Below are 20,392 nucleotides of genomic sequence, written 5' to 3'. Positions count from 1 at the left end.
AATAAATAAAACGAGTGAACGGGAAGCGCGGCATTCGACCGACCGCTCCGGAATTCCGAGAGCCGCCAGCCATGGCGCGGTTCTGTCTGTATGTTGACGCGCTTTTGCACAAAAGGGGACGGCGAGAAGACCATGTTACCGTTAACAAGACAGACGACGACTAATATTAACGATAAATAAATAAAGGGGTGGGAGGTAACGTTGTCACCACTCGAGCGACAGGAAAAGGCGCAAACGCGCCGTCATGCATGCAAGAAACAGGACACAAAGCAGATTCAGGGTTTTTTTCTACTCGCAGTGCGCTAGCCCACCGTGACAAACATGTGGTGGTCCTGAAAAGGACCGTTTTGTGTTCTTCCTCGCGGTGTCCGGTAGGCTTAGGCCTTCTTCTCCGTCTTCTTGGGCAGGAGGACGGCCTGGATGTTGGGCAACACGCCACCCTGCGCGATGGTGACGCCCGACAGCAGCTTGTTCGTAGCGGAAATCGCATGTAGAGGCGGCGTGGAGTCCAATTTTTGGAGAACGCGGCTGTACGACGTTGCGGTTTTCGGACGTAGTCGGACGGAGGGAAAAATAAACAAACAAACTATTGGAGCAGGTAGCGAGCAGCGTGGGAAAGACGGCGAGAGCGCGACGGCTTAGCGCAGAGGCGAAAGCGCGGAAGATGTCAAATTGCCGCTAACCAAAGGAATAATAATAATCACAAGAAAGGGGATGAGTCGGTAAGGGACTCAGCAAGGGTTTAAAGGGGCACACATGCATACATCTAGCTAGATAAGCGGCCCCGGTTTTTAATAAATAAATATATAAATAAATAAATTAAACAGAGAGAACAGTAAAAGCGAGTACATGCAGCAGACGACACGGGCATTCCGCCGACGGCCGCTGGCGCAGCATTTTGCGGGACGCGCGAACTGCCTCCCCATTGGCCAGAGAGGCGCCTCCGTCGTGGCCGGCGTGCGAGCGCCGTATGCAAGCATCAGTCGCTCGCTCGCATCGCATTCCAGCAGAGGTAGCAGCTATGTCAGGCAGAGGAAAAGGTGGCAAGGGTCTCGGCAAAGGAGGAGCCAAGCGTCATCGCAAGGTTCTTCGGGACAACATCCAGGGCATCACCAAGCCTGCTATCCGCCGTCTGGCTCGCCGCGGTGGCGTGAAGCGCATCTCTGGACTCATCTACGAGGAGACCCGTGGAGTGCTCAAGGTATTCCTGGAGAACGTCATCCGCGACGCTGTGACTTACACCGAGCACGCCAAGCGCAAGACGGTGACTGCGATGGACGTCGTGTACGCCCTCAAGCGCCAGGGCCGCACCCTCTACGGCTTCGGTGGCTAAGCGACTCGCTCCGCGGATATCCAGACCAGCGTCCACGAAAACAGCAGACACAAAAAACGGCCCTCTTCAGGGCCACCCAAAAGCCTGAGCGTGAGGCTCGCCTATGCGTTAGCATGGAAAACACCCAACGAGAGAGGTTTTGCAGTGTTAGTGTTGCGTTCGCTCGCTACCTTTTGCTTCCCGGTGCCGACGCGCACAGTGCAAAATAAAGCGCCTGGCCGGCTGCAGCAAAGGTACGAGCACCATTAGGGGGCCGTTTTGGGCAGCGGACGCCACGAGCAGTATCGACGTGTCAGAAATGCATGCTTTCGTTCGTTCGTTCGCTGGCTCATTCATTTACGTTCGTTAGCGTCGGCACTGTTGTGGCCGTTGCCACAAGGGACCAGAGTGCTGCACTTGAAAGAAGAAGAATAAAAATAAATAAAAAATTCGCCTGAAAGCGTGGCAGAAAGAAGGGCTGTGCATCAGTAGATAAATGAAGGAAGGACAGGCAGACGCACACGGTGACAGATTACGCAAATTGAAACAATGACAGAGAATTAATTTAAAAAGGGCAGCGATCGTCGCGGGAGCAGCATATCGCGCGCCGCGGCCGCCGGCATTCTGGCGACCTGCAGCTGCTCCCCGATTGGTCGGCGCGGCGAGCAATCGTGCCGTGGACGTGGGAGCCCCTCAGTTGAAGTCGTCCCAGCGTCGCGGCACACCGTTTTCGTTGAGTCCCGGCTACAGCACAGGCTAGAATGGCACGTACCAAGCAGACTGCTCGTAAGAGTACCGGTGGCAAGGCACCCAGGAAGCAGCTGGCCACCAAGGCTGCAAGGAAGAGCGCGCCGGCCACCGGAGGCGTCAAGAAACCTCACAGGTACAGGCCCGGCACGGTCGCCCTGCGTGAAATCCGCCGTTACCAGAAGTCCACGGAGCTGCTCATCCGCAAGCTGCCCTTCCAGCGCCTGGTCCGCGAAATCGCCCAGGATTTCAAGACCGACCTGCGCTTCCAGAGCTCCGCCGTGATGGCACTGCAGGAGGCCAGCGAAGCCTACCTTGTCGGCCTGTTCGAGGACACCAACCTGTGCGCCATCCACGCCAAGCGCGTCACCATCATGCCAAAGGACATCCAGCTGGCTCGTCGCATCCGCGGCGAACGTGCTTAGACGGCCCGCTTCGACACAGCAGCAACAACAACAAACAAACGGCCCTCTTCAGGGCCACCCAATTGCTTACTGCAAAGGCTTTGCACTGCGTTGAAACCCAAACGCGAGCTGTTGGATGCGCATAAGAGCAAGTAAGTTTTGCTGGGGGCACATTTCTTGGGCTGGCGTGAGCACGGGGCCTTTATTGTCGTGCGTGGCGCGCGCTCTTCGTAGTGCTCTCGTTGTCCCAAACGCCCAAGGAGTTTGCCGCCAGCGAAACGGGAAGCGAACGTTTCCCATGATGCTCATAAGCGACAGTGCTAATAAACAGAAGGAAAGGTGCCTTTTCTTTTCTTTTTTTTTTTTTTTTACACGCGCCAAAGCGGTGTGTTTTGTTCCATCAGGTTTTTAAAAATTTAAAGCGGATCCCTTAGCTGCATAGGTGATTGAATAACTGACTAAATAAATGAATGAAGGAATAAATAAATAAAACGAGTGAACGGGAAGCGCGGCATTCGACCGACCGCTCCGGAATTCCGAGAGCCGCCAGCCATGGCGCGGTTCTGTCTGTATGTTGACGCGCTTTTGCACAAAAGGGGACGGCGAGAAGACCATGTTACCGTTAACAAGACAGACGACGACTAATATTAACGATAAATAAATAAAGGGGTGGGAGGTAACGTTGTCACCACTCGAGCGACAGGAAAAGGCGCAAACGCGCCGTCATGCATGCAAGAAACAGGACACAAAGCAGATTCAGGGTTTTTTCTACTCGCAGTGCGCTAGCCCACCGTGACAAACATGTGGTGGTCCTGAAAAGGACCGTTTTGTGTTCTTCCTCGCGGTGTCCGGTAGGCTTAGGCCTTCTTCTCCGTCTTCTTGGGCAGGAGGACGGCCTGGATGTTGGGCAACACGCCACCCTGCGCGATGGTGACGCCCGACAGCAGCTTGTTCAACTCCTCGTCGTTGCGGATGGCCAGCTGGAGGTGACGGGGGATGATCCTCGTCTTCTTGTTGTCGCGAGCGGCGTTGCCCGCCAACTCGAGCACTTCAGCAGCGAGGTATTCGAGCACGGCGGCCAGGTAAACGGGGGCGCCTGCTCCCACACGCTCGGCGTAGTTGCCCTTGCGCAGGAGACGATGAATACGACCGACGGGAAACTGGAGCCCTGCCCTGCTGGACCGGGTCTTGCTCTTTCCCTTGGCTTTTCCACCTTTTCCACGACCTGACATGATGTTGACGCTAGAGAGGTTAACGACAGACTGGCCGAAGCCACTAAGCAATGCTGGCGAGCATTTTGCGGCGCCTGCCGGCATTCGGGAGACGCGCGGTCACGTGGCGGAGAAAGCGCACCAATGGCGGGCCGCTCACGGCGCGACTGAGCCCGGCGGGAAGCAGCGAATGGCGTTCCCGCGTACGGTTCCCCGAAAAGCAAGGCTTGCAGCGAGCGACGGGCGGTTCGAGAAGGGAAACGGGCATTCCTCTCCGAGTACGTTGCTGGAAGCACTGCCATCATGCCACCCCAACCTTCGGGCAAAGCGGTCAAGAAGGCCGGCAAGGCGCAGAAGAACGTCCGTGCCACGGACAAGAAGAAGAAGAAGCGCAGGAGGAAGGAGAGCTTCAGCATCTACATCTACAAAGTCCTGAAGCAGGTACATCCCGACACGGGCGTTTCCAGCAAGGCCATGTCCATCATGAACAGCTTCGTGAACGACATCTTCGAGCGCATCGCTGCCGAGTCCTCGCGCCTGGCGCACTACAACAAGCGGTCGACCATCACCAGTAGGGAGATACAGACCGCCGTGCGCCTGCTGCTGCCCGGCGAGCTGGCCAAGCACGCCGTGTCCGAAGGTACCAAGGCCGTCACCAAGTACACGAGCTCCAAGTAAGCTGCGGTTCGACCACCACCCAGAACAACCAAAGGCCCTTTTCAGGGCCACCCCAAATGCTTTCCGCAGGGGCGGAGCGTTCTTGCGTGACATGTAGAAAAAACCCAAAATGCTCTTGTGTCTGTCTGTGTGTGTGTGTGTGTATGTATGTCTCTGTCTGTGCGCGCCTGACTCTTTGCTTTTTTCTTTATTTGTTTGCGTACGTACGTATGTATGTATGTATTTATTTATTTACTGGTGTGCTCCCTTTTCTTTCGTGTGGTGCGACGCCACGGCAGAATAATAATAATAATAACAACAGTAATAAAGAGGGAGCGACACAAATAAATTAGCAGACAAGCGGGAGTGATACAAAAAAAAAAAAAAAAAACAGAATACAAGCAAGCAACACATAAATAAATAAATAAATACACAAACACAATGCGCACGAAACTGCAAACCGTTGCGCTCGCGCCAATGACGCGCGGAGTGCGAAAACAATAGTGGAAATTAAAGGAAGAGAGAGAAAGAATAACAGGAGGCACTGTTGCAGGCAGCGAAAATCATGCGGACACAGTGAACGACTAGGAAAAAAAAGAAGAAAAAAAAGAAAAGGATGCCATCAGCACTCGGTGTTCCCAGGTGGTCTCCCTCCCAAGTACTGACCGAGCCCAATGCTGCTTAGCTTCGGTGATCGGACGAGAACCGGCGTATTCAGCATGGTATGGCCGATGGCGAGAGGGCATGCTTAACTGCACGAATTGTATCGTGCGCTGGCGGACGAAGCGCAGTTGAACGCGCTTTTCTTGAACAGAGAAGGATGCCAGTGAAAAGGTTAGCCAGCCACGGTACTCGAACCAACGCCTTGCGCATTTGGTTGTCCCTGCGCGCGATTACGTTGGTATTTCGGCGGAGAAATAAACGGAGCAGCTCGCGCCTCGTTTGTGGGGCTACTGCATGGTTACGTGCAATGATAACAGCTGTCATGTTAGTGACGAGAATACTAGCAACGACGATAGCAAGAAAGAGAGAAGCGGCGCGTAGCGGAAATCGCATGTAGAGGCGGCGTGGAGTCCAATTTTTGGAGAACGCGGCTGTACGACGTTGCGGTTTTCGGACGTAGTCGGACGGAGGGAAAAATAAACAAACAAACTATTGGAGCAGGTAGCGAGCAGCGTGGGAAAGACGGCGAGAGCGCGACGGCTTAGCGCAGAGGCGAAAGCGCGGAAGATGTCAAATTGCCGCTAACCAAAGGAATAATAATAATCACAAGAAAGGGGATGAGTCGGTAAGGGACTCAGCAAGGGTTTAAAGGGGCACACATGCATACATCTAGCTAGATAAGCGGCCCCGGTTTTTAATAAATAAATATATAAATAAATAAATTAAACAGAGAGAACAGTAAAAGCGAGTACATGCAGCAGACGACACGGGCATTCCGCCGACGGCCGCTGGCGCAGCATTTTGCGGGACGCGCGAACTGCCTCCCCATTGGCCAGAGAGGCGCCTCCGTCGTGGCCGGCGTGCGAGCGCCGTATGCAAGCATCAGTCGCTCGCTCGCATCGCATTCCAGCAGAGGTAGCAGCTATGTCAGGCAGAGGAAAAGGTGGCAAGGGTCTCGGCAAAGGAGGAGCCAAGCGTCATCGCAAGGTTCTTCGGGACAACATCCAGGGCATCACCAAGCCTGCTATCCGCCGTCTGGCTCGCCGCGGTGGCGTGAAGCGCATCTCTGGACTCATCTACGAGGAGACCCGTGGAGTGCTCAAGGTATTCCTGGAGAACGTCATCCGCGACGCTGTGACTTACACCGAGCACGCCAAGCGCAAGACGGTGACTGCGATGGACGTCGTGTACGCCCTCAAGCGCCAGGGCCGCACCCTCTACGGCTTCGGTGGCTAAGCGACTCGCTCCGCGGATATCCAGACCAGCGTCCACGAAAACAGCAGACACAAAAAACGGCCCTCTTCAGGGCCACCCAAAAGCCTGAGCGTGAGGCTCGCCTATGCGTTAGCATGGAAAACACCCAACGAGAGAGGTTTTGCAGTGTTAGTGTTGCGTTCGCTCGCTACCTTTTGCTTCCCGGTGCCGACGCGCACAGTGCAAAATAAAGCGCCTGGCCGGCTGCAGCAAAGGTACGAGCACCATTAGGGGGCCGTTTTGGGCAGCGGACGCCACGAGCAGTATCGACGTGTCAGAAATGCATGCTTTCGTTCGTTCGTTCGCTGGCTCATTCATTTACGTTCGTTAGCGTCGGCACTGTTGTGGCCGTTGCCACAAGGGACCAGAGTGCTGCACTTGAAAGAAGAAGAATAAAAATAAATAAAAAATTCGCCTGAAAGCGTGGCAGAAAGAAGGGCTGTGCATCAGTAGATAAATGAAGGAAGGACAGGCAGACGCACACGGTGACAGATTACGCAAATTGAAACAATGACAGAGAATTAATTTAAAAAGGGCAGCGATCGTCGCGGGAGCAGCATATCGCGCGCCGCGGCCGCCGGCATTCTGGCGACCTGCAGCTGCTCCCCGATTGGTCGGCGCGGCGAGCAATCGTGCCGTGGACGTGGGAGCCCCTCAGTTGAAGTCGTCCCAGCGTCGCGGCACACCGTTTTCGTTGAGTCCCGGCTACAGCACAGGCTAGAATGGCACGTACCAAGCAGACTGCTCGTAAGAGTACCGGTGGCAAGGCACCCAGGAAGCAGCTGGCCACCAAGGCTGCAAGGAAGAGCGCGCCGGCCACCGGAGGCGTCAAGAAACCTCACAGGTACAGGCCCGGCACGGTCGCCCTGCGTGAAATCCGCCGTTACCAGAAGTCCACGGAGCTGCTCATCCGCAAGCTGCCCTTCCAGCGCCTGGTCCGCGAAATCGCCCAGGATTTCAAGACCGACCTGCGCTTCCAGAGCTCCGCCGTGATGGCACTGCAGGAGGCCAGCGAAGCCTACCTTGTCGGCCTGTTCGAGGACACCAACCTGTGCGCCATCCACGCCAAGCGCGTCACCATCATGCCAAAGGACATCCAGCTGGCTCGTCGCATCCGCGGCGAACGTGCTTAGACGGCCCGCTTCGACACAGCAGCAACAACAACAAACAAACGGCCCTCTTCAGGGCCACCCAATTGCTTACTGCAAAGGCTTTGCACTGCGTTGAAACCCAAACGCGAGCTGTTGGATGCGCATAAGAGCAAGTAAGTTTTGCTGGGGGCACATTTCTTGGGCTGGCGTGAGCACGGGGCCTTTATTGTCGTGCGTGGCGCGCGCTCTTCGTAGTGCTCTCGTTGTCCCAAACGCCCAAGGAGTTTGCCGCCAGCGAAACGGGAAGCGAACGTTTCCCATGATGCTCATAAGCGACAGTGCTAATAAACAGAAGGAAAGGTGCCTTTTCTTTTCTTTTTTTTTTTTTTTTACACGCGCCAAAGCGGTGTGTTTTGTTCCATCAGGTTTTTAAAAATTTAAAGCGGATCCCTTAGCTGCATAGGTGATTGAATAACTGACTAAATAAATGAATGAAGGAATAAATAAATAAAACGAGTGAACGGGAAGCGCGGCATTCGACCGACCGCTCCGGAATTCCGAGAGCCGCCAGCCATGGCGCGGTTCTGTCTGTATGTTGACGCGCTTTTGCACAAAAGGGGACGGCGAGAAGACCATGTTACCGTTAACAAGACAGACGACGACTAATATTAACGATAAATAAATAAAGGGGTGGGAGGTAACGTTGTCACCACTCGAGCGACAGGAAAAGGCGCAAACGCGCCGTCATGCATGCAAGAAACAGGACACAAAGCAGATTCAGGGTTTTTTCTACTCGCAGTGCGCTAGCCCACCGTGACAAACATGTGGTGGTCCTGAAAAGGACCGTTTTGTGTTCTTCCTCGCGGTGTCCGGTAGGCTTAGGCCTTCTTCTCCGTCTTCTTGGGCAGGAGGACGGCCTGGATGTTGGGCAACACGCCACCCTGCGCGATGGTGACGCCCGACAGCAGCTTGTTCAACTCCTCGTCGTTGCGGATGGCCAGCTGGAGGTGACGGGGGATGATCCTCGTCTTCTTGTTGTCGCGAGCGGCGTTGCCCGCCAACTCGAGCACTTCAGCAGCGAGGTATTCGAGCACGGCGGCCAGGTAAACGGGGGCGCCTGCTCCCACACGCTCGGCGTAGTTGCCCTTGCGCAGGAGACGATGAATACGACCGACGGGAAACTGGAGCCCTGCCCTGCTGGACCGGGTCTTGCTCTTTCCCTTGGCTTTTCCACCTTTTCCACGACCTGACATGATGTTGACGCTAGAGAGGTTAACGACAGACTGGCCGAAGCCACTAAGCAATGCTGGCGAGCATTTTGCGGCGCCTGCCGGCATTCGGGAGACGCGCGGTCACGTGGCGGAGAAAGCGCACCAATGGCGGGCCGCTCACGGCGCGACTGAGCCCGGCGGGAAGCAGCGAATGGCGTTCCCGCGTACGGTTCCCCGAAAAGCAAGGCTTGCAGCGAGCGACGGGCGGTTCGAGAAGGGAAACGGGCATTCCTCTCCGAGTACGTTGCTGGAAGCACTGCCATCATGCCACCCCAACCTTCGGGCAAAGCGGTCAAGAAGGCCGGCAAGGCGCAGAAGAACGTCCGTGCCACGGACAAGAAGAAGAAGAAGCGCAGGAGGAAGGAGAGCTTCAGCATCTACATCTACAAAGTCCTGAAGCAGGTACATCCCGACACGGGCGTTTCCAGCAAGGCCATGTCCATCATGAACAGCTTCGTGAACGACATCTTCGAGCGCATCGCTGCCGAGTCCTCGCGCCTGGCGCACTACAACAAGCGGTCGACCATCACCAGTAGGGAGATACAGACCGCCGTGCGCCTGCTGCTGCCCGGCGAGCTGGCCAAGCACGCCGTGTCCGAAGGTACCAAGGCCGTCACCAAGTACACGAGCTCCAAGTAAGCTGCGGTTCGACCACCACCCAGAACAACCAAAGGCCCTTTTCAGGGCCACCCCAAATGCTTTCCGCAGGGGCGGAGCGTTCTTGCGTGACATGTAGAAAAAACCCAAAATGCTCTTGTGTCTGTCTGTGTGTGTGTGTGTGTATGTATGTCTCTGTCTGTGCGCGCCTGACTCTTTGCTTTTTTCTTTATTTGTTTGCGTACGTACGTATGTATGTATGTATTTATTTATTTACTGGTGTGCTCCCTTTTCTTTCGTGTGGTGCGACGCCACGGCAGAATAATAATAATAATAACAACAGTAATAAAGAGGGAGCGACACAAATAAATTAGCAGACAAGCGGGAGTGATACAAAAAAAAAAAAAAAAAACAGAATACAAGCAAGCAACACATAAATAAATAAATAAATACACAAACACAATGCGCACGAAACTGCAAACCGTTGCGCTCGCGCCAATGACGCGCGGAGTGCGAAAACAATAGTGGAAATTAAAGGAAGAGAGAGAAAGAATAACAGGAGGCACTGTTGCAGGCAGCGAAAATCATGCGGACACAGTGAACGACTAGGAAAAAAAAGAAGAAAAAAAAGAAAAGGATGCCATCAGCACTCGGTGTTCCCAGGTGGTCTCCCTCCCAAGTACTGACCGAGCCCAATGCTGCTTAGCTTCGGTGATCGGACGAGAACCGGCGTATTCAGCATGGTATGGCCGATGGCGAGAGGGCATGCTTAACTGCACGAATTGTATCGTGCGCTGGCGGACGAAGCGCAGTTGAACGCGCTTTTCTTGAACAGAGAAGGATGCCAGTGAAAAGGTTAGCCAGCCACGGTACTCGAACCAACGCCTTGCGCATTTGGTTGTCCCTGCGCGCGATTACGTTGGTATTTCGGCGGAGAAATAAACGGAGCAGCTCGCGCCTCGTTTGTGGGGCTACTGCATGGTTACGTGCAATGATAACAGCTGTCATGTTAGTGACGAGAATACTAGCAACGACGATAGCAAGAAAGAGAGAAGCGGCGCGTAGCGGAAATCGCATGTAGAGGCGGCGTGGAGTCCAATTTTTGGAGAACGCGGCTGTACGACGTTGCGGTTTTCGGACGTAGTCGGACGGAGGGAAAAATAAACAAACAAACTATTGGAGCAGGTAGCGAGCAGCGTGGGAAAGACGGCGAGAGCGCGACGGCTTAGCGCAGAGGCGAAAGCGCGGAAGATGTCAAATTGCCGCTAACCAAAGGAATAATAATAATCACAAGAAAGGGGATGAGTCGGTAAGGGACTCAGCAAGGGTTTAAAGGGGCACACATGCATACATCTAGCTAGATAAGCGGCCCCGGTTTTTAATAAATAAATATATAAATAAATAAATTAAACAGAGAGAACAGTAAAAGCGAGTACATGCAGCAGACGACACGGGCATTCCGCCGACGGCCGCTGGCGCAGCATTTTGCGGGACGCGCGAACTGCCTCCCCATTGGCCAGAGAGGCGCCTCCGTCGTGGCCGGCGTGCGAGCGCCGTATGCAAGCATCAGTCGCTCGCTCGCATCGCATTCCAGCAGAGGTAGCAGCTATGTCAGGCAGAGGAAAAGGTGGCAAGGGTCTCGGCAAAGGAGGAGCCAAGCGTCATCGCAAGGTTCTTCGGGACAACATCCAGGGCATCACCAAGCCTGCTATCCGCCGTCTGGCTCGCCGCGGTGGCGTGAAGCGCATCTCTGGACTCATCTACGAGGAGACCCGTGGAGTGCTCAAGGTATTCCTGGAGAACGTCATCCGCGACGCTGTGACTTACACCGAGCACGCCAAGCGCAAGACGGTGACTGCGATGGACGTCGTGTACGCCCTCAAGCGCCAGGGCCGCACCCTCTACGGCTTCGGTGGCTAAGCGACTCGCTCCGCGGATATCCAGACCAGCGTCCACGAAAACAGCAGACACAAAAAACGGCCCTCTTCAGGGCCACCCAAAAGCCTGAGCGTGAGGCTCGCCTATGCGTTAGCATGGAAAACACCCAACGAGAGAGGTTTTGCAGTGTTAGTGTTGCGTTCGCTCGCTACCTTTTGCTTCCCGGTGCCGACGCGCACAGTGCAAAATAAAGCGCCTGGCCGGCTGCAGCAAAGGTACGAGCACCATTAGGGGGCCGTTTTGGGCAGCGGACGCCACGAGCAGTATCGACGTGTCAGAAATGCATGCTTTCGTTCGTTCGTTCGCTGGCTCATTCATTTACGTTCGTTAGCGTCGGCACTGTTGTGGCCGTTGCCACAAGGGACCAGAGTGCTGCACTTGAAAGAAGAAGAATAAAAATAAATAAAAAATTCGCCTGAAAGCGTGGCAGAAAGAAGGGCTGTGCATCAGTAGATAAATGAAGGAAGGACAGGCAGACGCACACGGTGACAGATTACGCAAATTGAAACAATGACAGAGAATTAATTTAAAAAGGGCAGCGATCGTCGCGGGAGCAGCATATCGCGCGCCGCGGCCGCCGGCATTCTGGCGACCTGCAGCTGCTCCCCGATTGGTCGGCGCGGCGAGCAATCGTGCCGTGGACGTGGGAGCCCCTCAGTTGAAGTCGTCCCAGCGTCGCGGCACACCGTTTTCGTTGAGTCCCGGCTACAGCACAGGCTAGAATGGCACGTACCAAGCAGACTGCTCGTAAGAGTACCGGTGGCAAGGCACCCAGGAAGCAGCTGGCCACCAAGGCTGCAAGGAAGAGCGCGCCGGCCACCGGAGGCGTCAAGAAACCTCACAGGTACAGGCCCGGCACGGTCGCCCTGCGTGAAATCCGCCGTTACCAGAAGTCCACGGAGCTGCTCATCCGCAAGCTGCCCTTCCAGCGCCTGGTCCGCGAAATCGCCCAGGATTTCAAGACCGACCTGCGCTTCCAGAGCTCCGCCGTGATGGCACTGCAGGAGGCCAGCGAAGCCTACCTTGTCGGCCTGTTCGAGGACACCAACCTGTGCGCCATCCACGCCAAGCGCGTCACCATCATGCCAAAGGACATCCAGCTGGCTCGTCGCATCCGCGGCGAACGTGCTTAGACGGCCCGCTTCGACACAGCAGCAACAACAACAAACAAACGGCCCTCTTCAGGGCCACCCAATTGCTTACTGCAAAGGCTTTGCACTGCGTTGAAACCCAAACGCGAGCTGTTGGATGCGCATAAGAGCAAGTAAGTTTTGCTGGGGGCACATTTCTTGGGCTGGCGTGAGCACGGGGCCTTTATTGTCGTGCGTGGCGCGCGCTCTTCGTAGTGCTCTCGTTGTCCCAAACGCCCAAGGAGTTTGCCGCCAGCGAAACGGGAAGCGAACGTTTCCCATGATGCTCATAAGCGACAGTGCTAATAAACAGAAGGAAAGGTGCCTTTTCTTTTCTTTTTTTTTTTTTTTTACACGCGCCAAAGCGGTGTGTTTTGTTCCATCAGGTTTTTAAAAATTTAAAGCGGATCCCTTAGCTGCATAGGTGATTGAATAACTGACTAAATAAATGAATGAAGGAATAAATAAATAAAACGAGTGAACGGGAAGCGCGGCATTCGACCGACCGCTCCGGAATTCCGAGAGCCGCCAGCCATGGCGCGGTTCTGTCTGTATGTTGACGCGCTTTTGCACAAAAGGGGACGGCGAGAAGACCATGTTACCGTTAACAAGACAGACGACGACTAATATTAACGATAAATAAATAAAGGGGTGGGAGGTAACGTTGTCACCACTCGAGCGACAGGAAAAGGCGCAAACGCGCCGTCATGCATGCAAGAAACAGGACACAAAGCAGATTCAGGGTTTTTTCTACTCGCAGTGCGCTAGCCCACCGTGACAAACATGTGGTGGTCCTGAAAAGGACCGTTTTGTGTTCTTCCTCGCGGTGTCCGGTAGGCTTAGGCCTTCTTCTCCGTCTTCTTGGGCAGGAGGACGGCCTGGATGTTGGGCAACACGCCACCCTGCGCGATGGTGACGCCCGACAGCAGCTTGTTCAACTCCTCGTCGTTGCGGATGGCCAGCTGGAGGTGACGGGGGATGATCCTCGTCTTCTTGTTGTCGCGAGCGGCGTTGCCCGCCAACTCGAGCACTTCAGCAGCGAGGTATTCGAGCACGGCGGCCAGGTAAACGGGGGCGCCTGCTCCCACACGCTCGGCGTAGTTGCCCTTGCGCAGGAGACGATGAATACGACCGACGGGAAACTGGAGCCCTGCCCTGCTGGACCGGGTCTTGCTCTTTCCCTTGGCTTTTCCACCTTTTCCACGACCTGACATGATGTTGACGCTAGAGAGGTTAACGACAGACTGGCCGAAGCCACTAAGCAATGCTGGCGAGCATTTTGCGGCGCCTGCCGGCATTCGGGAGACGCGCGGTCACGTGGCGGAGAAAGCGCACCAATGGCGGGCCGCTCACGGCGCGACTGAGCCCGGCGGGAAGCAGCGAATGGCGTTCCCGCGTACGGTTCCCCGAAAAGCAAGGCTTGCAGCGAGCGACGGGCGGTTCGAGAAGGGAAACGGGCATTCCTCTCCGAGTACGTTGCTGGAAGCACTGCCATCATGCCACCTCCGAGTACGTTGCTGGAAGCACTGCCATCATGCCACCCCAACCTTCGGGATCCATCCAGGGATAGGGAAGCAGAGCGAGATACAGCGGCGAGCAGCGGCGTGCAGCCGGGAGCAGTGAGGTGCAGCTGCGAGCAGTGTACGAAGTAGTTTTATTAACCGTGTGTTTCAAGTACCACCAGACCGTGAGTATGGCCTAATTTGGTAACGCAGTTACGTTACATATCATTTAACCCACATATTTACTCAAGTTGATCATAACCAATAAACTATCCTAGGTAAAAACAAGTGTTAAGTAACGCCAGAAGGCGATGGCGGGAAAAGAACCGCCTGACTTGCCGTTGACGTTCAGGGTGCGCATGCCGAGAGGCACTGCTAGCCCTGAACTCGCAGCGGCGGTAAAGAAGTCTTTCCCTAAGAAGGTAAAGACTGTGTGCCCATTAAAGGGCGGGTATTACGATGTCACCTTCCATGATATGGAAGGCGTCCGGATGGCCAAAGCGGCCGGATCAGTAATGATCGGTGAATCAAAAGTGGAGCTACGCTCACTTGGAAGACGGGTAAAGATGGTCACTGTGTTCCGTTACCCGGCAGAATACGCAGATACGGACATTCAGAGAACTCTTGAAAAATACGGCAAAGTATTGAAAGTAGAGAGAGAATTCTACAGAGGTGAACATAGTGACCTGGAAACAGGCGCGCGTAAAGTCCTAATGGAAATGGACACCCCAGTGCCCAACTTCACGTTCATTAAAGGAATGAAGGTGGAGTGTTACTATGTGGGAGTGGCAAGAAGTTGCGCAAGATGCAACGCAGGCGGCCACATTGCTAGAGACTGTGAGAAGCAGAAATGCAAAAGCTGTAACCGCTTTTGCGACGGTGAATGTAAGGAAAAGGAGGAAGCGGCATGGAAACCGCGAAGCTCCGCATGGGCTGAGCTGGATTACGGCCAGTGGGCAAACCAACGCGAGGAAGTTTTAGATGAGGAAGAATTTCCTCAACTCCCGACAGCGGGAGTGGAAAAAGAAAAGGAAGGACAAAAGGATAAGAGGGAAAGAGTAGTACCTCAACTTCCAGAATTGGAAGTGGAAATAGAAGCGGGAGACGCAGTACAGGAAATAGAAAAGGCAGCAGAAACTGAGGAAACTGTTGAGAAAGCAACAGAGCCACAAGTGGCTGGATCACCTGATGTTATTCAGGACGTAAACACAGTGCCTGAAACACAGAAGGAAGCTGAAGAAACGCGAGGTAACGAATCCAGGAGTAGCCTGGGTTCCTTCACTGGGAGCACATTTACTGAGAGCTCTAGCTCTAGCACCACATCGCTAGGCACAGAAGTGGACGATGAAAATGAGAAGGGATTGGTACAGGAAAGCGTCGAAGTCCACAGCGATGTGGAAAGCGAATCAGTAGAACCGGAAGCGGCTGGTGAACCTACACCACGCCGTTCTAGAAGGAAAAAGAATAAGCGCTAAGCTTCCCTGCCCATGTTCTCGAAAAAGGTGAAACCTAAAACAGGATCCCAAAGCACCAAAACTCACCATCATGAATCTTAAGCTTTTAACATTAAATGTAAGGGGTTTCAAAAACAAATTAATAAGAAACGAGGTCATTAGAATAGCAAAAAATCGGGGGGTTGCAATCATCCTTTTACAAGAAACTCACATAACAAAACGTAAAGAAGTGATACAAATAGAAAGAGATTTTGGTGTGCGATCATTTTGGAGCTTTGGTAAAAAGAACTGGGGAGGTGTAGGCATAATCATCATGCCACACTTGGCCAGTAAAGTAATAAATAGCAAAAGAGACACCGATGGAAGAGTTGTAGCAGTCGACTTGTCGTGTGGAAGCAGCACAGTACGAATGATAAGCGTATACGCTCCCATCGACAGGAAGGAATCTGCAGAATTTTTTAGAGGACTAGACTATTATGTAGCGGGTGCAACTAACATAATAATGGGGGGGGATTTTAACTGTGTAATAAACGAAAACCTAGATACATTAATGGGACATCACAAAAACAGACAGGGAAGTGAAGAATTTAAGAAGCTAATCAGAGACATCTCTTTTGTAGACTTATGGCGTCAGAACAATGGAAACGAACAGGGCTTCACCCATTTTAGTGTCACTAACGCCAGTAGACTAGATAGGGTCTATGCAAGAGGAAGGTGGGCTCAGAGTGCTGTTAAAACTGAAACAATTGACACAACCGCAGTTTCTGACCACATGGCAGTGGAAGTGACATTCAACAATGTCCCTTTGATTGGGTTCCACGGGAGACCATGGCGTTTAAACAATGATTTATTAGAAATAAAAGAAATAGATTCAAAAATTAAAGAACTTCTTGGTGATGCGGCCCAAAGATGTGACCACAGTGTGGGCTGGTGGGTGGGCGTTAAGAAGTCCCTAAAGAACCTACTGAAAACAGAGGGAAGGCAGAGAGTTGAGGAGGAGAGAAGGAGAGTGGGGGCCATAGAGTCCAAGATCCGTACTTTAGAAAACGACACCGCTCCTGACGACCATGAGGTGCAAATAAGAGCCCTCAAAAACGAACTGCAAGCCCTAAGGGAGCAGAGCTGGCTCACTATGCAAATGCGCACTCAGGCCAAGCGTCACAAAATGGAAACATGGTGCTCCAGGGAGCTTATAAAAGCATTCCTGAACCAAACGCAAAGCCCAATCGAAGCTCTGTACGACGACAAGGGCCAAAGGGTAACCAATCCCGATGAAATCGAGCAGGTTGTCACTACTTTCTTCAGCGAGATTTACGCTCAGTACGAGGACGGCGCCCGCCACCCCGGCCGGAGGGAAATTTCCCCGGCAACCGTCCAGGAGGCTCTCAAAGCCGTACTTGGGATGAAACAGGCCTCCTCCCCTGGCCCAGACGGCATACCGATTGGTTTCTATCGGAAGTACTGGTCGCTAATTGGGCCGCATCTAGTTAAAGTTTTCAACAGTGCTTTAGAGAATGGAGAGTCTCTTGGCTCCCTCAATGAGGGCTATGTCGTTCTCCTATGTAAAGATGAAACAAGAAGAGAAGAGGTTGATGCTTGGAGACCCATAACTCTCCTAAACGCCGATTACAAAATCATTGCAAAAATTCTGGCAGACCGCTTAGTCCCATTGATGAACTCCATGGTTTCTCCTGCCCAGTGTGCAAGTGTTCAGGGAAGAAATATCTTCCTACAAACTGCTGCCATCAGGGACGCTTTGTTGTGGTCAGCTCAGAGGAGAATAGAGGGAATCGTAGCCACCATCGACCAAAGGAAAGCTTTTGATAAACTAAGATGGGATTTCATTTTTAGCGAATTGGCAAAAGTAGGCGTGAGTCAAGAATTCATAAACATGGTAATTGGTCTATACAAAGGAAGTACCAGCACTGTCCTATTAAACGGCCGACCATGTAGCGGGTCCTTTAAAATTACAAATGGAGTTAGACAGGGGTGTCCCCTGTCACCCTTTCTCTACGTTTTGGGGTTTGAAAGATTAATCAAAATGTTAAAGAGCAATTCTGCAATAAGGGTTTTTCCACTCCCTAGAGGGGGTAATGAAAAGGCAATTTTTGCCTATGCAGACGACTTGACTGTGCTGGTCCCAGACGAAAAATCAGTACAAGGAATATTAAACAGTATGCATGAGTATAGTATTAAATCTGGAGCAGAAATAAACAAAAACAAGAGTGCTCTGATGTACATTGGAGGTCTCAAACCAAGAGTTAACATTGGAATTTCGATTAAAAATGAAGTAAAAATTCTCGGAATTAAATTCAACGCAAACGGTGTCAGCAGAAGCAATTGGGTTGAAAAAATGAGAGAAGTCAAAGAATTCTTAAAAGAATACTCAGCTTTGGAAGCCCCGCTCTCAGTGAGAGCAAATTTCATTAATGTATTAGTACACAGCAAATTATGGTACCTAGCAGCAATTGAACAACCAACAAAGGACATTGCACGGGGACTGGAAAAGATGTGTTTCCAGTTTGTGTGGAATGAAAAGACACAATTTGCTCCGCAGAGTGTCCTTAAGAATGTAAAACAAGACGGAGGATGGGGAATACGTGACATAATAAATTACGCTACAGCTCTAAACGTACATACCACAGTAATCAGGATACAGAGTGAAGGTTTAACAAAATATCTCGCAGAATTTTGGCTTGGCGTTGAAGCAAAAACTATAACAGGAGAACGCACAAATTTGAACGGACCATCGGCAGCAGACAAACCAAGACATTACAACGATGTCCTACAAGCTGTCCGGAAATTAAACATAACTGGCGACGTAATGACTATGTCAGCTAAGGACATATACAATAAAATCTTGGATAAAGAAAAAGGCGGAACAACTAGTGACAGTAACAGCGGCTTATGGATACGCTTGAACAGCGAATGGATAGAGGGAAAACGAAAAACGTTGCTATGGAAAATAGCTCACAGAATAGTACCTGTCGGATCGTTCCTCGTAAGGAGGCATGTAAGCGATAACGATAGGTGTGCTGAATGTGGAAAAACAGAAACTTTAGAACACTGCTTCCTCGAATGCAAGCTGCCCAGACTCTTATGGGGCAAGATTCGGACAGCTTTCAACCTGCCTCAACTGACCAAAAAGGATTTGATAAACCTGGAACTGCCTCAGCTGAGAAATAGGGATAAGAAACTGTATTGGCTGGTAATGACAGAAACGCTATACCAAATATGGTACGCCAGATGTCAGAGAAGGTTTCATTTCCATAGGTCAGGAAGCCAGGATTTAATAGTAACTAGGAAAATTAATTTTTGTATCAGGTTATGGCTTGGGAGGGAATTCTTTAAATGGGGTCCTGAAAGATTTAGAGCAATCTGGAAAACGGAAAAAATCAAATTGGGCCATACTCCTTTCTTCAAAATTTAGTTCAATGAATGCACAAATATGTAAAAATATTTTAGGGTTACTGGGTTATTATATGATATTACAAGGCTGCAATGTTTGCTTACTTACGCTGAATGCGGAAGTGGCGGCATAAAAGCCGAAAGCAACTGCCTCGGAAGTAATTCCGGAGAGCAAGTCGGGTATCAATCTGTGCACCCATAATGTAAGGATAGACAAAGGGGATTTAAATGCTTAGCTTAGCTTAGCGGATGTGTAGAGGGTTATGGATCTTCTCCCTTGTGGAGTTGGTCCTGCACAGAACTCGATACACCCAACCTTCGGGCAAAGCGGTCAAGAAGGCCGGCAAGGCGCAGAAGAACGTCCGTGCCACGGACAAGAAGAAGAAGAAGCGCAGGAGGAAGGAGAGCTTCAGCATCTACATCTACAAAGTCCTGAAGCAGGTACATCCCGACACGGGCGTTTCCAGCAAGGCCATGTCCATCATGAACAGCTTCGTGAACGACATCTTCGAGCGCATCGCTGCCGAGTCCTCGCGCCTGGCGCACTACAACAAGCGGTCGACCATCACCAGTAGGGAGATACAGACCGCCGTGCGCCTGCTGCTGCCCGGCGAGCTGGCCAAGCACGCCGTGTCCGAAGGTACCAAGGCCGTCACCAAGTACACGAGCTCCAAGTAAGCTGCGGTTCGACCACCACCCAGAACAACCAAAGGCCCTTTTCAGGGCCACCCCAAATGCTTTCCGCAGGGGCGGAGCGTTCTTGCGTGACATGTAGAAAAAACCCAAAATGCTCTTGTGTCTGTCTGTGTGTGTGTGTGTGTATGTATGTCTCTGTCTGTGCGCGCCTGACTCTTTGCTTTTTTCTTTATTTGTTTGCGTACGTACGTATGTATGTATGTATTTATTTATTTACTGGTGTGCTCCCTTTTCTTTCGTGTGGTGCGACGCCACGGCAGAATAATAATAATAATAACAACAGTAATAAAGAGGGAGCGACACAAATAAATTAGCAGACAAGCGGGAGTGATACAAAAAAAAAAAAAAAAAACAGAATACAAGCAAGCAACACATAAATAAATAAATAAATACACAAACACAATGCGCACGAAACTGCAAACCGTTGCGCTCGCGCCAATGACGCGCGGAGTGCGAAAACAATAGTGGAAATTAAAGGAAGAGAGAGAAAGAATAACAGGAGGCACTGTTGCAGGCAGCGAAAATCATGCGGACACAGTGAACGACTAGGAAAAAAAAGAAGAAAAAAAAGAAAAGGATGCCATCAGCACTCGGTGTTCCCAGGTGGTCTCCCTCCCAAGTACTGACCGAGCCCAATGCTGCTTAGCTTCGGTGATCGGACGAGAACCGGCGTATTCAGCATGGTATGGCCGATGGCGAGAGGGCATGCTTAACTGCACGAATTGTATCGTGCGCTGGCGGACGAAGCGCAGTTGAACGCGCTTTTCTTGAACAGAGAAGGATGCCAGTGAAAAGGTTAGCCAGCCACGGTACTCGAACCAACGCCTTGCGCATTTGGTTGTCCCTGCGCGCGATTACGTTGGTATTTCGGCGGAGAAATAAACGGAGCAGCTCGCGCCTCGTTTGTGGGGCTACTGCATGGTTACGTGCAATGATAACAGCTGTCATGTTAGTGACGAGAATACTAGCAACGACGATAGCAAGAAAGAGAGAAGCGGCGCGTAGCGGAAATCGCATGTAGAGGCGGCGTGGAGTCCAATTTTTGGAGAACGCGGCT

The 20,392-nt window shown here is 52.1% G+C and overlaps 8 protein-coding genes, 3 non-coding genes and 1 pseudogene across 11 annotated transcripts; 6 read left to right on the top strand and 6 right to left on the bottom strand.

Moving 5' to 3' along the window:
* Window positions 1–484: 484 nt before the first annotated feature.
* Window positions 485–6,257, top strand: LOC135379125 (uncharacterized; annotated as a pseudogene).
* Window positions 2,487–4,945, top strand: LOC135379121 (histone H2B). Its single transcript, XM_064612377.1, has one exon. It carries the CDS (start codon window positions 3,978–3,980, stop codon window positions 4,350–4,352), a length of 375 nt encoding a protein of 124 aa, XP_064468447.1. The 5' UTR covers window positions 2,487–3,977; the 3' UTR covers window positions 4,353–4,945.
* Window positions 3,214–3,868, bottom strand: LOC135379115 (histone H2A-like). Its single transcript, XM_064612371.1, has one exon. It carries the CDS (start codon window positions 3,777–3,779, stop codon window positions 3,321–3,323), a length of 459 nt encoding a protein of 152 aa, XP_064468441.1. The 5' UTR covers window positions 3,780–3,868; the 3' UTR covers window positions 3,214–3,320.
* On the bottom strand, window positions 4,949–5,067 carry LOC135379853 (5S ribosomal RNA). The gene has a single exon (XR_010419305.1). It is a non-coding gene; the product is annotated as a 5S ribosomal RNA (ribosomal RNA).
* Window positions 6,258–6,270: 13 nt separating the features above from the next.
* On the top strand, window positions 6,271–7,702 carry LOC135379118 (histone H3). The gene has a single exon (XM_064612374.1). It carries the CDS (start codon window positions 6,971–6,973, stop codon window positions 7,379–7,381), a length of 411 nt encoding a protein of 136 aa, XP_064468444.1. The 5' UTR covers window positions 6,271–6,970; the 3' UTR covers window positions 7,382–7,702.
* A 91-nt stretch (window positions 7,703–7,793) lies between these two features.
* On the top strand, window positions 7,794–9,842 carry LOC135379120 (histone H2B). The gene has a single exon (XM_064612376.1). It carries the CDS (start codon window positions 8,875–8,877, stop codon window positions 9,247–9,249), a length of 375 nt encoding a protein of 124 aa, XP_064468446.1. The 5' UTR covers window positions 7,794–8,874; the 3' UTR covers window positions 9,250–9,842.
* LOC135379114 (histone H2A-like) lies at window positions 8,111–8,765 on the bottom strand. Its single transcript, XM_064612370.1, has one exon. It carries the CDS (start codon window positions 8,674–8,676, stop codon window positions 8,218–8,220), a length of 459 nt encoding a protein of 152 aa, XP_064468440.1. The 5' UTR covers window positions 8,677–8,765; the 3' UTR covers window positions 8,111–8,217.
* A 3-nt stretch (window positions 9,843–9,845) lies between the features above and the next one.
* On the bottom strand, window positions 9,846–9,964 carry LOC135379841 (5S ribosomal RNA). Its single transcript, XR_010419294.1, has one exon. It is a non-coding gene; the product is annotated as a 5S ribosomal RNA (ribosomal RNA).
* A 276-nt stretch (window positions 9,965–10,240) lies between these two features.
* On the top strand, window positions 10,241–11,154 carry LOC135379123 (histone H4-like). Its single transcript, XM_064612379.1, has one exon. The coding sequence runs from the start codon at window positions 10,765–10,767 to the stop codon at window positions 11,125–11,127; it is 363 nt and encodes a 120-aa protein (XP_064468449.1). The 5' UTR covers window positions 10,241–10,764; the 3' UTR covers window positions 11,128–11,154.
* Window positions 11,155–11,167: 13 nt separating this feature from the next.
* LOC135379119 (histone H3) lies at window positions 11,168–12,599 on the top strand. Its single transcript, XM_064612375.1, has one exon. It carries the CDS (start codon window positions 11,868–11,870, stop codon window positions 12,276–12,278), a length of 411 nt encoding a protein of 136 aa, XP_064468445.1. The 5' UTR covers window positions 11,168–11,867; the 3' UTR covers window positions 12,279–12,599.
* A 408-nt stretch (window positions 12,600–13,007) lies between these two features.
* Window positions 13,008–13,662, bottom strand: LOC135379113 (histone H2A-like). The gene has a single exon (XM_064612369.1). It carries the CDS (start codon window positions 13,571–13,573, stop codon window positions 13,115–13,117), a length of 459 nt encoding a protein of 152 aa, XP_064468439.1. The 5' UTR covers window positions 13,574–13,662; the 3' UTR covers window positions 13,008–13,114.
* Window positions 13,663–19,913: 6,251 nt separating this feature from the next.
* LOC135379829 (5S ribosomal RNA) lies at window positions 19,914–20,032 on the bottom strand. The gene has a single exon (XR_010419283.1). It is a non-coding gene; the product is annotated as a 5S ribosomal RNA (ribosomal RNA).
* Window positions 20,033–20,392: the final 360 nt, after the last annotated feature.

Source organism: Ornithodoros turicata, chromosome 1, assembly GCF_037126465.1.
Source record: "Ornithodoros turicata isolate Travis chromosome 1, ASM3712646v1, whole genome shotgun sequence".
Classification (NCBI taxonomy): domain Eukaryota; kingdom Metazoa; phylum Arthropoda; class Arachnida; order Ixodida; family Argasidae; genus Ornithodoros; species Ornithodoros turicata.
This window is presented reverse-complemented; position numbering and strand designations above follow the sequence as displayed.

Coding starts and splice junctions, on each gene's coding strand:
- LOC135379115 (XM_064612371.1), bottom strand. CDS start 3,779: ATGCCGGCAGGCGCCGCAAAATGCTCGCCAGCATTGCTTAGTGGCTTC.
- LOC135379121 (XM_064612377.1), top strand. CDS start 3,978: ATGCCACCCCAACCTTCGGGCAAAGCGGTCAAGAAGGCCGGCAAGGCG.
- LOC135379118 (XM_064612374.1), top strand. CDS start 6,971: ATGGCACGTACCAAGCAGACTGCTCGTAAGAGTACCGGTGGCAAGGCA.
- LOC135379114 (XM_064612370.1), bottom strand. CDS start 8,676: ATGCCGGCAGGCGCCGCAAAATGCTCGCCAGCATTGCTTAGTGGCTTC.
- LOC135379120 (XM_064612376.1), top strand. CDS start 8,875: ATGCCACCCCAACCTTCGGGCAAAGCGGTCAAGAAGGCCGGCAAGGCG.
- LOC135379123 (XM_064612379.1), top strand. CDS start 10,765: ATGCAAGCATCAGTCGCTCGCTCGCATCGCATTCCAGCAGAGGTAGCA.
- LOC135379119 (XM_064612375.1), top strand. CDS start 11,868: ATGGCACGTACCAAGCAGACTGCTCGTAAGAGTACCGGTGGCAAGGCA.
- LOC135379113 (XM_064612369.1), bottom strand. CDS start 13,573: ATGCCGGCAGGCGCCGCAAAATGCTCGCCAGCATTGCTTAGTGGCTTC.